Below are 16,835 nucleotides of genomic sequence, written 5' to 3'. Positions count from 1 at the left end.
TTTCAAACCAAACATTAAAAATCCCCATTAAATCACAAAATCATACTTTCATAGTTTATAATATGGAAAAAATGCCTTGTACTTTGTCATCAATATTAAGAAATTATTTATTTAAGTCAAGCTCCTATATCTTGATGAAAAGTTACTTGTAAGTTAGTTTTGTTTAATTTCAAGTGTGCAAAGATATTCACACTACAAACTAGATCAAAAATATTAAGATTTTCTGTTTTTGCAGTGTAACAATAGGTAGATAATACTTTTTAGACCAAAACAATGTTGCTTTATTTTTCTGAAAAAATGGCAAATAGAAAGTAATTCTTTACTTTTATCAACATGTTTCTTCTGACCGGATGCAATAAAATATAAAAGAGTATCTGCGCACTACAAAAACTGATTTTTAACGTTTCGAGTGCAATTATATTTTCTCAAAATGATAATCCATTTTACACCAGAAACAAACTTTTTAACTCTGACAAACTTCTCTGCACTCTTTTATATATTTTATATTTTAACATCTATGCATGTGCAGTCTTGTTATTTATTTATATTCAGTCATATTGAATTACTTAAATCACTCTTAGCTATATGTATATTGTATAAATTTGATCTCTTATGTTTATTTTCGTATTAGCTAATAAATTTCTCCCTGTGAATGAATGAAGTATATTCTATTCCATTAGTTTAATAAAAATATATTTACATTTACAGAGGTGTGAATAATTTTGGCTGTAACTGAATGCATTCCAGACTTTAGGCTTTTATTTTTAATACAATTTTAAACTTTTTAATTCCACTTTATCATAACACCAGAACTAAATGTTTTTGTGTCTGTAATGGGACAAAAGGTGAGAAGTTTAATACGTTTTTATACTGTTTTGACTTCTGCACCTGTTTTTGCACTCCAGTTGCGCGATGAGCTCCCTCTTCTGTTTGTTCACATCAAAGTTGATGCTCCTTGTTGGAATCATCTGAAACACACACGCATCACTTTCCTCATTAATAAACAAGAAAATAAAACTTTCTGTTGATCCGCTCCAGTTTATTGGGTTATTTCTCTCTCACTCCTGTGTTTTCCGTCTCTGCCAGTCGAGACGTGTAGCGAGCGATGAGTTTGTGCTCCTCATCCTGCCTGCCTGGACTGTCGACGCCGCTGAAACACACACACACACGTTTGGCTTCGGTTCAAACGATTCATCTGATTCATCACAATGAGCCCATTATTGACATAATCGTCTACTAATTTAGTAATTAATTAATCGTTAACTGGAGACTCAAAAAAAAAAAGAATAACTGATGAAAGAACAACACAATCAGAGAAACGGTTCAGCCTAAATTGAACAAGACACATTTTGCATTTTTTCTTTAAATATTTTCAACCTAGACCTCCTCATTTAACTTTACTTGATTCAAATTCTGCATAAATAATGTTATCCTTTCGCTATCCAATTATTAACTGGTTAATGAAAGATATGTCAATAGATTAGTACAAAGTCTTGCATTTTTATCTACTTTCTAGAGCAAATAACTCCAGGAAAGGAGGCAAAGAGACAGGGGAAAATCTGGCAAATGTCCGGGCATTGAACCTGCGACGGCCAAACGTGGGTTGTGCTACAGCCACCACAGGACGCCCCGACAAATGTCTTGCTAAAAGTGAAATAATCTCCCGCTGTAACTAGAACTTTTTTAATCAATATTAATAATACCGACTTAAAACAAGCAGATACATGTTGCTGAAAAGTCACACATAAATAGGGCTGCAACTATTGATTATTACAGTTATTGATTACTGGTAAACTCCTGTCTCAACCCTCGCTGGGGTGTTTGTGCTCCTCTCACCAGGGGCCGCTCTGCAGGCGATTGACATATGCTGCAATCAGAGCGTGTTCCTCGTTCATCCTCTGCGCTGCTGCCAAGCTGGGTGGAAAGAGAAACAGAAGGTCAGAAACTCTCCAGGTTGTTAATTTAAGTGATTTGATCTTCTTATTCTAACAATGGAAGATTAAAATCAATAGATTAGATGGATTACACCCTGTAATATAGAACTTTTTCTAAGTACTTTCTTTAATATTTTCTGATATTAAAGAAACTTATGTGGCCCTTTAGACTCCAGAGGAATGCATAAATAAAACCTTTAACATAACAGCTCTGTGCTTAAATAATATTGTATTTTTTTATTCCATGTTTATGGAACATCAACACATCCCCACATCTTTTTACAATAATGCTTAAATTGCGAGTTTACTGCAAATTTTCCACCAAAATGGTCACATTGTGTTTATGTGATTCTAACTCCCACCTGCTGGTGGCAGTATTACTTACTTCCACTGCCCTGGTTCCTCTGTTTTACTTCATGTCAAGTAATAATCAGTTATCAAACAAAAAGTCACATTTACCGTCATACGTATGTGTAAATATTACAAAATATGATGCAGAAATGTCTAAATTAGCTCCACAAATCAGTGATTTTAAGCAGTGAAAAAGATCAACTCCTTTCAAAACATGTCCAATACTATTTAATTGTAAGAATTGATTATCAGGTACAGACAAAAACCTGTCACTGAATGAAAGCAGCTACATGAAAGGAATTACGAAGGATTTTTTTCTATACAAGCTTGACTGTTTTAACCACGACAGCCAAACAGAAAGTAAACAGTGAAGTTAATATTTCTCTACTCTTTGTGCCGCTCTTTACCTCTTGGACGACTCTGGTACCGCTGAAGACAGCAACATGGCCTCATTGGTGTTCCCAATCGGTCTGGAGGGGCTGAGAAACAAACATGCGTAACCATTAGGGCCTCGACATCAGCAGTTTAAAAGCATAGACCTCCCTATCAGAAAACACACACATTCTCTCACACTCTCCTACCCACACAGAAAGTCACGTGGTTTTGAGTGCATTCATGCAACAGCGAATCGTTATTTAGTCTGAGCAAACACAGACAGGCCAAAGATCGGCAGAGGGAGAGAAAACTGAAAGGAAAAGGGGAAAGAAATTCACACAAAGTTGGAAATTATCTGTGCAGAAACCAATAAAGAAATAAGTCTGCACAAATATCATCATGATACTCACATATACGGCTCCCTGAGTGTAACGCTCCCTGAGTGTAACGCCTGCAGGTCGGTAACGACCCAGTCTGCAGTCGTTTCGACAATCAAACAGCAAAGATCCACCAAGAGGGCGGAGCGACCGGAGCATTTTGCTCAGAGAGGAGGGTCTGCATCCTGTCAGTCCATCTAAATGTCCTATTAGCGTATGAATGTTCTATGTTGCTCAGGAGTCTACAAATTAACCAGGAAGCAAATTATTTTGTTCTTAAATAAAATGACCCCTTCAATATTTTCTAATGTCACCCCTCTGCTGTACTGACTTCTGCAAAAGCAAACGCAAATGCAGACTGCACTTATATTTTTCCACTTTTAGTTTAATAACTGCTCTGAATTCTTTCAGCAAATGGCCTTTTCTTGAGTCTGTATACTCCACTTAATGATTAATCGATTACTAAATGCAGTAAATTCAGCTTTTAACGCTTGTTGTTTAGCGTCTACGATGAAGATGTGTGGCGCCGCTGTGAGGTCGTACACGATGTTGGTGAGGTTCAGGGTCCGCTCCGGCTCCTCGGGGTAAATCGGATGGGGCGGTTCCCTTGATGACACGCAGCCCAGCGTCCGGCTCAGGGCGCGACCAAACTTCTTCGCAGGAGATTTCTGCAAAAAAAGGAAAGAAAATCTGTTTTGTACATGTCACCGCCAGATTCCTTTCATTTCTTGATTACTAAAACTTCTAATACGACTTTTCTGAATTTGAAAAGCAAGAAATTTTTTCATGAACGTCAAACAGAAAAAGAATAAAAACATGGAGGAGGTAAAAGTAATAAACTAAACTAAAACCTCATTCAGGCTGAGACCTAAACATAAATCTGCAGAGGACGACTAGCAGAATGTGTTTGCAGGCAGGAAGCTGCTCTGGTGAGACATTTATCCCTGAAACCGAGGCATTAATGCGATGCGTCAGAACTTTGTTATAAATAATTTAACTCCCATTTCTGTATCTTTAAATTCATTTCTTCTCTGCTGAAATCATTTTACTCTCTAATCTGCAGGATAAACTGGAAATAACAGCAAAAAAGTGGAAATAAACACCTCTGATGATGACCAGCTGACAACTATTTAATATTGCAAACTTTTTTTTTTTTTTAGAAGTGGGATGAAATAATCTGCATTGTTTTTCTCAAGAGAGCGCCCCCTGGTGCCACACGTAAGAAACCGCGCCCCCTGGTGCCACACGTAAGAAACCGCGCCCCCTGGTGCCACACGTAAGAACCTGCACCGGGACTCACCCAGGAGGAGTGCTCCTTCATCTGGTGCTGGTTGCTGTGACAGCCGCTGGCGTTTCCACGCCAGAAGCAGTTCTGGCACAGCTGGTAACCGCGGCAACGGAGGCAGCGGTACCGGAAGCCTGTGATCCCGTTGCTACGGCAATAGGAGCATGAAACCGGATGATAAACTGAAAAAACAAACAAAACATTTTTTTTTTTTTTTAGAAGTAAAGCAAACAAAACCAAAATAAATATGATTTTTAAAAATTAATGAAATTCTGTATATTTTTCTAGAGATTAATATGCACAATATTTTAACACTTTTTACTATTTAGATACACACCCAAAAAATTGGGCTGTTATTGATTAATTTAGTGATTATTTGGACAATTAATTGGATAAAAAAAATTCAGGTTTTCCACTTTTGTATACAATATTAAAAAAAAACATTAAACATGCAAATAAACAATTAAATATCTACTTTAGATAAGAAAATAATCGTTTTATTGCCTGAAACACAATAATATATACACCTGATCATTTGTAACAAAGGATCTGCATACAAAAATAAATTCTTCCAACATTAAAATGAGAAAAGTTCAACCTCTTCTGCTCAACTAAACATCAATACATTGCAGAGTTACTCTGTTGATAATTTACGGCTCTTTTTATATCATTTATTTAAGTTAAAATACATGAAATTATAAATAAAGACAAATTAATCCTTGAAATGAATACGTTCTGAAATAAAGATAAATAAAAATGTTAAACTGATTGACAAAGTCATCTCCCTGTTAAAAAATATGTTTTCAATATCTAGTTTTTATTGTAGTGGTACAATTATTGATTTGATGGAGTATTTATCAGTTCAATCTTGAATGAAGCAGCTCTATTCAAGTTATTTGAGTGTTTTTGTACTGTGAAAAAAATCTTTCCTATGAATATTCCTGATTTAGTCTGATTTTGAGTAAGTGTGTAAGTAAGTGTGTGTTTAGCTGTGTGTGTACCCTGCTCCACGTTGGCCATGCGGTGCATCAGCGGCAGCCAGACCAGACACTCCGGAGGCTCAGCTACCATGTCCAGGAACATGTTGAGCATCACCCGTTTCTGCAAAAAACAATATGAAAAACTGTTGAGACATTTTACGACCAAACATCGGTCCATCTTCCTTTCTCCTTTGTTAGGATCTCCAACTAATCTCTGAGCAACAAAACCCAGATGAGCGAAGTGTGTACCTGCTGTGGGAAACAGGAGCGAGCCACAGTGTGTGTGTATCCAAAGGACGGTCCTTCATGCAGAGCAGTGGGCAGCTTGAGAGCTTCTCTTAGAAAACTGTCAAACTTGGACAGAACCATGACTCCCTTGGAGTCAGAAACCTGAGAAAACACATCTACAGACAGAAACATGATGAATATTATTATGAACATTACAGACGTCAGTATGGAGGATCCGGGCCACCGGAAAAAACAGATTATGACCCGTTAAAGTCAGAGAATGAGTTTGACATCAAACGCAACATTCTAGGACAAAAAATCAGAATTCTGAGATTACAGTTGAAATTCAAAGATTACAGTACATATTCACAGATTACAGTTTGAATTCAGAGAAAAAAGTCTGAATTCAGGGACCAAAAAAAGTTTAAATTCAGAGATAAAAGTCCAAATTCTGAGGTTAAAGTCTGACTTCAGAAATTAAAGCTTGAATTCAGAGATTAAAGTTCTAATTCTGAGGAAAAAATATGGAATTCTGAGATTAATCTCCAAATTCTAAAAAAAGCCACAATTGAGAAAAAAAATCTAAATTCAGAGATAAAAGTCCCAAATTCTGAGATTAAAATTCAAATTTTGAGATTAAAGTCTGAATTCTGAGATTAAAGTTTAAATTCTAAAATTAATGTCAGGATTTTGACATTAAAGGTCTGACTTCTGTTTTTTCCAGTGGTCCTAATGCTCTTCTGTATGTCTGTCAGTCATGGGTTATTATTTTTGTCACGTTTAAACCTTCCAGATTAAACTGATTTGCGTTAATCCAAGAATAAATTAGTTTGTTTATTAAAGTACAAGACTATCAAGACCAGAAAGAATTGTTTAACCCCCTCCTTAAATCATGAATTAACTGAGATTAAAAACTCTCTACACCCAATTCTAATAAAAAAAGAATTCATGTCAATTTAAAAGAATTCAAAGATGGATGAAAAATAACTGCATTTCTAAGGCTTTGGATGTTTAAAATAAATACAGAGAGAGAAAGAACTGCAATTGTCAAGCTTCAAAGACATTTGCCTTTTGTGTATTTAAGTTTCTCGAAACAGTGGCCATTGTAAAATCTGTTTATTAGTAAAACTATTGGCTGATTATGTCTGAAAATTGTCAGAATTGTCAATACACAGAATTAAAAATGTATTTAAAAAATATTTTTCAGTGTTATTTGAACCCTTTGAGCAGAAAGTAAAACAAAGATTTCTACTCACATCGCAGTTTGTCCACCAGCTTCCCTCCACAGAGTATAGAGAGCATGGCTTTAACAGAGAGAACCGTCAGACGGCTCTCTGGCTCACTAGAACGATGGAAACACGTCCACACTTAGCAAATTACTGCAGCAGATAAATGAATATTTCAGCAAAATATCCCACATGTGGACACAAGAACCTAACTGGGCACACATATTTCCAGGTGTTTCATTTTTGGAAAAAAAACAAAAAAAAGTTAGCCACCCAAAAATTCAAGATGGCCACCGTTTTACAAGATTTAATTTTGCACCAAGTTTGCAAATATTTATCAAAGGTGAATTCTTTTAGTGTCAAATCATACATATCATCATATTTACTGATGCACCAAATTTAGATGCCAATTTGAACCGTAGAAATTATGTAAAAAATTTTATGTTGTGTTTCCTTTTTCTAGTGGACATTCTCCAAAAAGGGCACCATGATAGTAACAAAGAATAAATGTAAAATCAACAGGAGGTGCCAGTGATTGACAAAAGGTTAAGTTCATTAACTGCTAATTCGCTAAACAAGAACCTTAGCTCCACTAATGCTAAACTGCTAAATACATAAAAAACGTTACCCTAAGTTAATGCTTCACACGTAGAAATATAAACAGAAGCTAATGCTAAACACATGAAAATATAAGTAGAAATATTACTGGAAGCTACTGCTAAACTCATAAGGATATAAAGAGAAGCTAATGCTACACACAAATATTAGCAGAAGCTAACGCTAGACTGCTAAGCAAGTAAAAGAATAAATTGAAGCTAATGCTAAGCACATACAAATATTACCAGAAGTTAATGCTAAATACATAAAGTATTATCAGGGGCTAACACCAAACTGGGAAACAAATAAAAAAATGAATTCAAGCTAATGCTAAACAAATAAAAAATTATTAGCATAAGCTAAAGAAAAACTTCTAAACAAGTAAAAATAAAAAATAAAAAAAAATCACCAGGAGCTAATGCTAAATGCACAAAACTATTAGTGGAAGCTTGAGCTAAACATTAAGATATTAGCATAATCTAACATTAAAACAATAAAAAAGAAAAAGTAGCAGAAACTAACACTAAACATTAAGACAACTGTCTCAGTCTGTGTCACACATCTTCAGCTCCTTTATCTGATTTTGCTACACATGATTACTGTGAAGTTGTCAGAATGGTCTAACCAAAGCTGAAAATATAATATACCACGTAAACTTCATCTATTGAACTGGGCAGCATTTAATGTCAATAATTAAATTAAAAGGCTAAAAAACGGCAGCCATCTTGAAAAATGTCCACCATGCTGAAATTCAAATGGCTGATGGGAAATGTGAGTTTTTGAGCTCATTTGAAAGATTTTACCAGTGACATGCTGCTGTGTGTAAGCAGGTTACCAGTCAACGGCGGCCAGTATGAATTCGACGAGGAGGACGGTGCTCTCCTGCGGGTTGATGATGTGTGTGGTGGGAAGGCGTTTGCTGAGCTGGTTGAACAGGGAGGAAACCAGGTTCTCCAGTCTGGTAACGGAGATCCCGGCGTTGAGCTCTACGGCGTTCAGCCCAGCGTCCCGCACCGCCTCGATCACATTGTAAATGTCGATCAGATGCACTGGAAGGACGAAGACACAACATCAGTTAGCTTCCTCTCCTCTTCTAAAACAAATTAGAATGTAAGAAAGTCTTAAAGTGTAACTGAGGGCTTATCAGCCATGATGATGCTCACAGTTGCATCTTTTCTGAATAAATCTGAGCTTGCAGGCGGTGCGATACGTAGAGAGACAAATGGAATCAAAGTTCTGTTCGCCTGTGGAAAAATCAGAAATAAAAACCTTTACTTCATCTAGCAAAAATTATTTCATAACATCCTTCAAGGGAGAAGTCGAAATAATGCAGATAATTATTCTCACCGAGCTCCACAAGTATCTGCCTCCCCTCTGTTCTAGGAGCAGCTCTCCCTCTTTCTCTCTGGGCTCCGTCCGCCATCACCATCCTGCAGAAACAGAAAAACGGGTCAGAAAAGTAAAGGAAACAGAAACATTCCTCACATCGGAGGCCAAACGCCTTTAGTTTTACACTCAGAGATGTAAAATCAGTTGGTGAAGGTGTCTGAATGAAACAGTTGAGTGAATGAATAAATGCATAGATGAACTGATAATTACAGTAATGAAAGATTACATAAATGCACAGATGAGTGAATGAATGACTAAATGCATTAATGAATAAATGAATAATAGGTGAATTAATGAATTCATAGATGAATGAATGTACAGATGAATTGAAAAATGCATGAAGGAATGAATAAATGGATAAATCATCAACTAAATGCATAGATGAGTGAATGAATAAGTGAATACATAGGTGAATAAATAAAACCATAGATGAATGAATGAATCCATAAATGAATGAATGCACAGATGACAAAACCACAAAGAATTAAATAAATACATTAACATATGCATGTTTTGATGAATGAATGAATGAATGAATGAGATATGCACTAAATGTCCGATTCTTATCCAGCACTTCAAATTATTTGAATTAAATATTTAAGAAACTTTATAAACTTTTCCAGACTGAGTGGAAACACTGGTACTGGCAGCGTTATCCCAGTATAACCAGTCTAACTGTCTGGGGCAGACTGGTTGCATCAACATAGTTTTCTGTTTAAACTAAAGAGGATGGATTCATTTAAATACAATTTTTGTTTGTTTAAACAAATAAAAACATTAAAAGAATACAATAAAAACTTTCACTGTAAAAATGTTTCCATTTTAAGAGACGGTTAAAAAAACAAATCAACACATTAACAAGAACAGAAGAAGAAAACTAGTTTGCTGCTGTTCTGATACAAGAAGGAAAAACCAGGAAAGCTGTGAGAAAACGATAAAAAATGCTAAATTGGGGAAAGAAAGAGCTCAACATGTAGCTAAGAAGACACAGTTTCAGACAAATATCTGCATTCCTTGTACAATGTGGTGACAAGTCAACCCCCCAGCGCACTCACACACATTCCTGAGAGGATTTGAAGGCTTCACAGGAGACTTTGTCCTTCATCCACACAAAATAAAAACTCCTCCTTTCACTTCCTCACAATTACAAATCACTTTTTTAACAGTTGCTAAAAATATTGTCAAGTTTAGTCAAGAATAAGCCACTTATTTATTTACGTAAACAATCACAAACTAAACAACTCTGATCCACATGATGACAGATTTCCAAAACTAGTAAACGCTCACAAAACAATCCAGGTTTTGTTTGTTACTACAGTAATTTATGATTAATCCCTGAAAACACTTTTTTTTAACAAACATTAAAAATGAATCAACAACAAAGAGGTTTTAGAAATAGTCACTACAAATTGCAGTATCTAAAAAATCTAAACAGCACAATCTACTCGCATATTGTAATAAAATAGCTGAAACTGTAACGATTAATCACAATTAATTGATTATTGAAATAATAGTCAAGTAATTTAGTAATTGATTAATCGCTGATATGTGTATATAGAATTTTAAAAAAGGCAATTTACAGAAAAAACAACAAGCCAACCCTGTCCAAAAATACATGTAAATTTTGCATTTAAGATATAAAAAAAACATTTGTCTGTAAAAATGTTTTACCCAAAACTAATCCAGTGGCAGAGTTTTTACTTCAGATGGCATCACAAGAGTGACTGTTGATGGTGCTTTTTGCACAGGTTGAATTAGAGGGGCTTTTTGTCAATTAGCAAACTAAATAAAGCAAAACAAAACTTACTTTGAAGGCATTTACAATCACGGTAACTTATTGCACAAATATTCTTAAAAACCTTGTTATTTATAGTGTTTTAGAAAGACATAAGTTGTTGCCCTATAAATAAGGCATTTAAAGCCAGACAGGATGTGAAAGGATAAGAAAGTTTAACCCAAAACAAGATATTATCAGCCGGATTTCCAAACACGTTGCGCTAGTTTAGCCAACAGAGCTAAAAGTAGCAGTTCATAGAGTTCGGTAAGGTTTTGTTTGGGACATTAGGTGTCATTGCAATGCATACAGATTAAGAATAAGTTCTAATGGTTGAAATTTTGAGCAGAAAGGAACATAAACGCTTAGGAAGTAAAACAACTGCTGTGTCTGAGCATGTTTCTGGTGAACCTTTCCCACTAAATACCAGTGGCTTTGTGCTATCAACAAGCATTAGGCTTCTCCCTGTAACATTATAACTATGTGAAGTCTTCTGACAAGACAGTAAATGTAGCTAAGCTGAACCAAATATTGTTTTTGTCTGCTCAATTACACTGTGGAAATAGCACAGATACATATATGAAACATATTTGTAGGATGCCAAAGAGGAGTCAGTGGCTTTGGAAAGCATTTTGGAAAATTAAACTTTCAGCTTCTCCAGTTCTGAGCAGCTGGAACAAGATGTTCTGATCAGAAAGCAGTCGCAATACAAAAGATAAAATACTAAAATGTACCTGTGAATTGTAGAATTAAATCTTCTAAAACAGGGCTGCACAAGTCATTATTTCAGTTATTCATTAATCAGTTATTTTGATGATTAATCGCATAAAAAATAGGCAGATTTTCATTTTCTGTCATTTTTAACAACTTTTGAAATACATAAAAATTCAAATTCCTTTATGTAAGAAAATAAATAGTTTATTGCCTGAATGCAATATTAAAGCATTCCTTTAGTTTACAGTTAGTCATTTGCAGCAAAAAAAATAAATATTCCATCAACATGTTAAATCTCGCCCTCTTCTGATTGATTTAAGATCAATACAGTACTAATCTGTTGACTCTGTTTTGCTTAACAGAATTTAAACAAAAATAAAAACTATGCCACTTGAGTGAATATATGTGCAAAGTTTTGATTTTTTATTTCATCTTAGATGCTAGTTGTATATTTCTGTACAGTTTTGGGCCAATTTCTGCTCTGAAAATGTTCTTGCTGCAAATAGCCTTTATTGAGTGTGTATACTCTGGTTTTAATCAATAACTAAATTCGTTGACGATTATGTCAACAACTGATTAATCATGATTAAACATTTCAGCCCTACTATCTGGTTTTTACAGTTTATTCAGCACGGGGAGGAATTATGTACATTTTTTTTACAATTCATTAAACAATTACAAAGAATATCAAATGCCTGAAAATATCTGAGTGGAAAAACACAGGTAACATATTTGCAGATCCCCCACATACTGGACACAAACTGCTTACTTTTGCCATTTGTGGCCCTGAGATTGTGAAATTCCCGACAGCATTTCAAGAATGATACAAATTTATCCTGTCCAGCTCAGGCGGTTAACGCAAATATATTTATATGAATATAAAAATGTTTCAATAAACATTTAAAGCTGGTTTTGCTGAACCAAATGAGCTTTTATTTAATGTCCTAAAGCATTTTAAAGAGAGAAACCCAAGTCTTGCTATAATAAATTTAAAAAACATTTGTTGCCTTATTATGAATAACATCCTTTCCTTATAAAAAACAAACAATAAACTAACTGCTTCATTTTAGTTTTCTTTTTATTTAGTTTAGACAGCCCTAATATAAAGAACATGGCTGCTTTTTGAAGGTTACATTGTCGGCCTTTTCAAATTTGAAATTAAGTATCCATTAAAAATATATTTTAGTTGTTTTCTATACAATTTTACAATTCAAGCTACAAATATCTCCTAACTTTTCATAATCAAAAGGTCAATTAAACAGGTGAATGGACATGAGGAACAAGCTTCATGATCTCATTCATAATCTTTTCTTACTGGAGTTAAAAATAGGGCAGTGACTTCTCCCAGCAGCTCACCAGTTACCGCACTGGTCTCCCACGACGTGTTATTTCCATCGCGGTGATAACTACGCCCAGTCTGCCTGTCCATGTCTGTCTGAGGGTGAGTAAAGCTGACACAGGAGAACATTTGGTCTGTGAAATCAGTTTCCCGTTTTAGCCGTGAAAGCTTTAAATCACTGAAGATACAATTACTCTCTCACAACTACATCAGAGGAATGGAAACGGCTTGGCGGCCATTTTTACAGTCAATGCTGGAATCGGATCCTTGGCGAATCTCAAGCAGATCTTCACCAGACATTAAGAGCTGCAATGCACGTGGTGTGGTGTTATTATAAAACTACAAGCGTTAAAATATCGACTTTGACGATCTCAGTATTTCGAATCTACACCCGTTAAAATGTTGGTTTTCCACCACTGAAAACATTTTAGATGCTCAATTTAAGCGACTTTTTACCGCAAAGTAATTTTGCTTCTGTGACTTTTTCAAATTTAAAATGTTGAACGGATTAAATGAAAATCTTTTGGAGTGAATTTGCTAAATAAATTCTAGCAAAATTGACTTTTCTGAAATAAAATGCTTCTCAGAAAAGCAGCTAGATGCATCTGAAGTAAAATAGAAGTTTAATGAAAAATTATTCAATTAATCCACATTAAAACTAAGTAAACTACGACTTTAGAAAGAAAGTCAGAAAAAAATGTTTTCTGGCATTTAGCAAATACAAAGAATTTTTGAAATTCTAAAAAACCTAAAAAAAGAACATTTAGACCAATTCAACGAAAGAAAGAAAAAAAAAGAGTTTAAAAATATCTGGTTTCAAATGTTTTCCAAATTTAACCTTTTAATCAGATGTTTGATTTAACTTTATCACTAAACTGTGCAGTTTGAATATTAAACACTTTTAAAAAAAATTGTACAGAAATCAAGCACTTTCCAAACCTTGAAAGCATCTAATATAAGTACATTTCCAAGGATTTCAAGGACCTGTCTGCAGACTGCATGTGTTGCCTTTCAGAGCTTGTGTAGGTGCCGACTCACACCTGCGTTGCACAGCGGTGTTTTAACATGGCTGATTTTAAAAACACAAGAACAGCTCGACATTGGTTAAATTTTGCACTGAATTTGTGCGTGTGGTCATACCTCTCACTGTCAGGAGGTCAAACAGGACCTGAGGGAGACGGGGGTCTTCAATGCTGGACGTCCTGCAGACACAGAGGGAAGAAAAATGTCTTCTTAGCACGTGGATAGCAATGTCAAAGATTATTTGGGGACACAGACAAACACAGCTGACAGGAAATGCGCTTCAGATTGTCAGAGCAGAACCTCCTCATCATCATTTGGAGTTAAAAACTTCAAGGGGGTATTAACAATTCGGACATTTAATCTCTGCTGACTTTCTAACATTCATCACCCCAACACTGACCCAAAAAATGTTAGAATTTATTTTGTGGTTGGTAATAAAATTTGATTGAATCCTCATGTTGGGGCAGAATTTACTCCAAACACACTCTGAAAAGACTTTTTATTTCTCTGGAGTCACAGGAAATGTGGGATTATTTACAGCAGGATTTCTGCAGGTTCCACCAACTCAAATTTAAAACTTTTCTGAAAGACCATTATGAATGAAATTTATTGCATTGCAACAAATGTACAAAAGATAATCACAAATAAATGCAACTCATGGGTGAGCCAATAGCTAGCTAGCTCTATACTTGCTAGGTAGTTAGCAAGTTTAAAGCAAGCTAGCTATCCTATGGCAGCTGGCCAAAGGTACCCTAATAGAGTACCTATGAATAGTTAGCCTGTGGTAACTCCAAAACATCTACTATCAGGCAACAAGGGGGATTTCAAGTTTGAACAGATGAAAGTGAATAAAAAATGGTTTGCTGGCATCTAGAAATGATGTTCCTGTCGGCATCCAAACCTCAACATCCGCAGGTGATGATAAACTCGACACTGAACTGAACTGTAAATATCTCCCAGGGTAACAGATATGCTTATTTCTGCTATTTTGTACTGCGTACTGTATAATTTTATATAATTTTAGCACAGAGTAATACAAATTTACTATTTTCTCTGAGTTTTTCAGATTTTAAAAGGAAATGTTATATCCAACCAAACCAGACTTATGTGAAAACTTAACACCTTAAATCTAATAACTCATCGTCCCTCTCTTGCAACAAATACATGAAGCATCTTTTACATCTCTTTGGACACATTTTCTAAGCAGAATTGAGCCACACAAGAGGATTATCAAGCATTAATGGTGTGTTCAAAGTCACAGTACATCTCAGTTGGATGTAAGTCCAGAGCTTTGGCATCACATTCCTGCCAAAAACCCCATAAAGCTTATTGAGAAAGCACCACAGAACAGTTAGGGTGTTTTCACACCTGAAAGCCTGGTTCACTTGGTTCAATTGGGGACTAAAGTTGCAACATTTGTTACATTTTCAGCTGGTGTGGTTCACTTTCACACTGCACCATGTCAAACGAACCCAACCCTATGGAAAATCCCTTCCCCTCCTAGCCTGTGGGGGCGCTGCTGTAATGTAGCAGTGCTCAGGTGCGAGTTGGGATTTAATTGCAAACCGTTTTTTGTGTTTTCTCAAGTTAAATCTGCATAATATTAAAATATATTTGCTGATCTGAAGTAGGAATCAGACAAAAAAAACACAAATAAAGGTATTTTATAAGCGGGCAAATACTTTTTGATCAAAAACTCCAAAAGTTCCAAAAGTTAAGTTGTGTAAATTATTATTATGTTAACTTCAACTCATTAAACTATTTAAAAAACAACAACAGTCATGAAACCCCAAGTATTTTACATCTACAATCAAGCAATGAACTGGTTGAACTCTTCTGAGAACTGCTTTAATTGCCGTAATTCAATATTTAAAGTACGCCCAAGAGCTCCAGCTATGAGTTACACAACTAAAATAAATGATTGCGAATGTGTTTGTTTTCCTGCCCAGGGCTCTTTCAATGCACCGTTTACATTTTAAAATTTGTTCTGATTCTGGTGTATCAAATAAAAGCAAATATTCAACAATAAAAATATATAATAATGGCATAAATATATAAAACAAAAATAAAACAGTGTGCATTATATAAGAGGAGACCACCCAACCAGTGCACCTGTTTAATAACAGCCAGCACACACACTCTCCCCAGTGGTTGTATATGCAAGCCTGCACACCTGCACAAGACAAATGGACCTGAAAACAAACACAAACTATACTTACCAAAGGTTTGCTCTCTGTTTTTGCTAACAAGTAGAGCAGCTGTTGAAACCCAGCTACTCTCAAGCTAAAAACAAACACACTACAGCTTTGACTGCAAGCAACAACAAAAAGAGAAAAAGTCAGCAACACTGGACTCACCGTGTTCAGAAACAGCTTAAAAGTTAATTTGTTGGAGTAAAGAAGCAGCAATAAGGCAGGGAAAATGGCGTCTATCAGGTGAAGGGGAATTAAAGAGGGGTAAGAGGGTGTTTACTACACACAACTTGAAGACCACATGACTAAATTACCCCTCGCAGCTGTCCACTGTTGTCTCTGCAGTGACAGGACCACGAGCACTGAGCGAGTGTGTGTTAAATTTACTTTACTCTGTGCAGCAACTGTAGACGACAGCATTTCTAAAGCACCTCTGAGCGCCATGTACTCTCTGAACAACCGCAAAGACCTCTGGAAAGCTTGCAACAATTTTCTAAATTAACATTTAAAAAGGTTACAATTTCAGGAAATGAGGAAGAGGTGCTGACTGAATCAATGTGGTTTTACTACAGGGTGCTGGGAGACAAGTGTTAAAGAGGGCCTGTTATTCTACTTTCATTTTTAGCATGTTTTTGTACTTCCATTTGAGTCTCTATAGCTTCTGAAACGTGGCCAACACATAAAAAAAAAACCTAAACAATAAAAGAACATGCTGTTTTTTGCCAATAAATTCATGTGTTTTGGTGTCTGGAAAATGAGCCGCTTAAAAACCTTCCTAATGTAACATCACAAATCAGCAGGCAGCAACCAAGACGAGCTCCAACACGTTTGGTCAGCTGGCTTATTAATAGGGAAATTATTATGCAACTATTATGCAAAAGTCAGATTTTGCACATTTTCATACTTCCAGTGGAGTCTCAACAGCCTAAGCACTTAAAAAAAACAACTCAGGTATTTTTTGGCAATAACTTAATGTTTTTTGGTATCTGGAAAGGAAACCGCTGAGCCAATCAACAAACACTGCGCTGTTACAGAGCAACCCAAATTGAAC

At 35.6% G+C, this 16,835-nt stretch overlaps 1 protein-coding gene across 5 annotated transcripts in view; it reads right to left on the bottom strand.

Annotated features, from left to right (window-relative positions):
- The window catches only part of LOC129375281 (dystrobrevin beta-like), a 28,307-nt gene that overhangs the window by 7,694 nt on the left and 3,778 nt on the right, over positions 1–16,835 (bottom strand). For 3 of the 5 annotated variants that reach the window (XM_055054256.1, XM_055054260.1, XM_055054261.1), the window contains exons 1-14: positions 15,950–16,080; positions 13,710–13,771; positions 8,701–8,783; positions 8,517–8,597; positions 8,189–8,402; positions 6,787–6,872; positions 5,552–5,706; positions 5,324–5,423; positions 4,338–4,504; positions 3,581–3,705; positions 2,693–2,764; positions 1,837–1,914; positions 1,063–1,150; positions 889–968 (exon numbers count right to left, since the gene is read on the bottom strand). In XM_055054256.1, the coding sequence (XP_054910231.1) occupies positions 889–968; positions 1,063–1,150; positions 1,837–1,914; positions 2,693–2,764; positions 3,581–3,705; positions 4,338–4,504; positions 5,324–5,423; positions 5,552–5,706; positions 6,787–6,872; positions 8,189–8,402; positions 8,517–8,597; positions 8,701–8,782 (1,328 nt within the window). In that variant the 5' untranslated portion in view covers position 8,783; positions 13,710–13,771; positions 15,950–16,080. Of the gene's footprint in view, positions 1–888; positions 969–1,062; positions 1,151–1,836; positions 1,915–2,692; positions 2,765–3,580; positions 3,706–4,337; positions 4,505–5,323; positions 5,424–5,551; positions 5,707–6,786; positions 6,873–8,188; positions 8,403–8,516; positions 8,598–8,700; positions 8,784–13,709; positions 13,772–15,949; positions 16,081–16,835 lie in introns of those variants that run through there. The other 2 variants (XM_055054257.1, XM_055054258.1) reach the window with 1 other exon arrangement.

Source organism: Poeciliopsis prolifica, unplaced genomic scaffold (genome assembly GCF_027474105.1).
Source record: "Poeciliopsis prolifica strain line A6 unplaced genomic scaffold, Auburn_PproV2 SCAFFOLD039, whole genome shotgun sequence".
NCBI lineage: Eukaryota > Metazoa > Chordata > Actinopteri > Cyprinodontiformes > Poeciliidae > Poeciliopsis > Poeciliopsis prolifica.
Note: the sequence above shows the minus strand (reverse complement) of the source record. Positions and strands in the feature narration are given on the sequence as shown.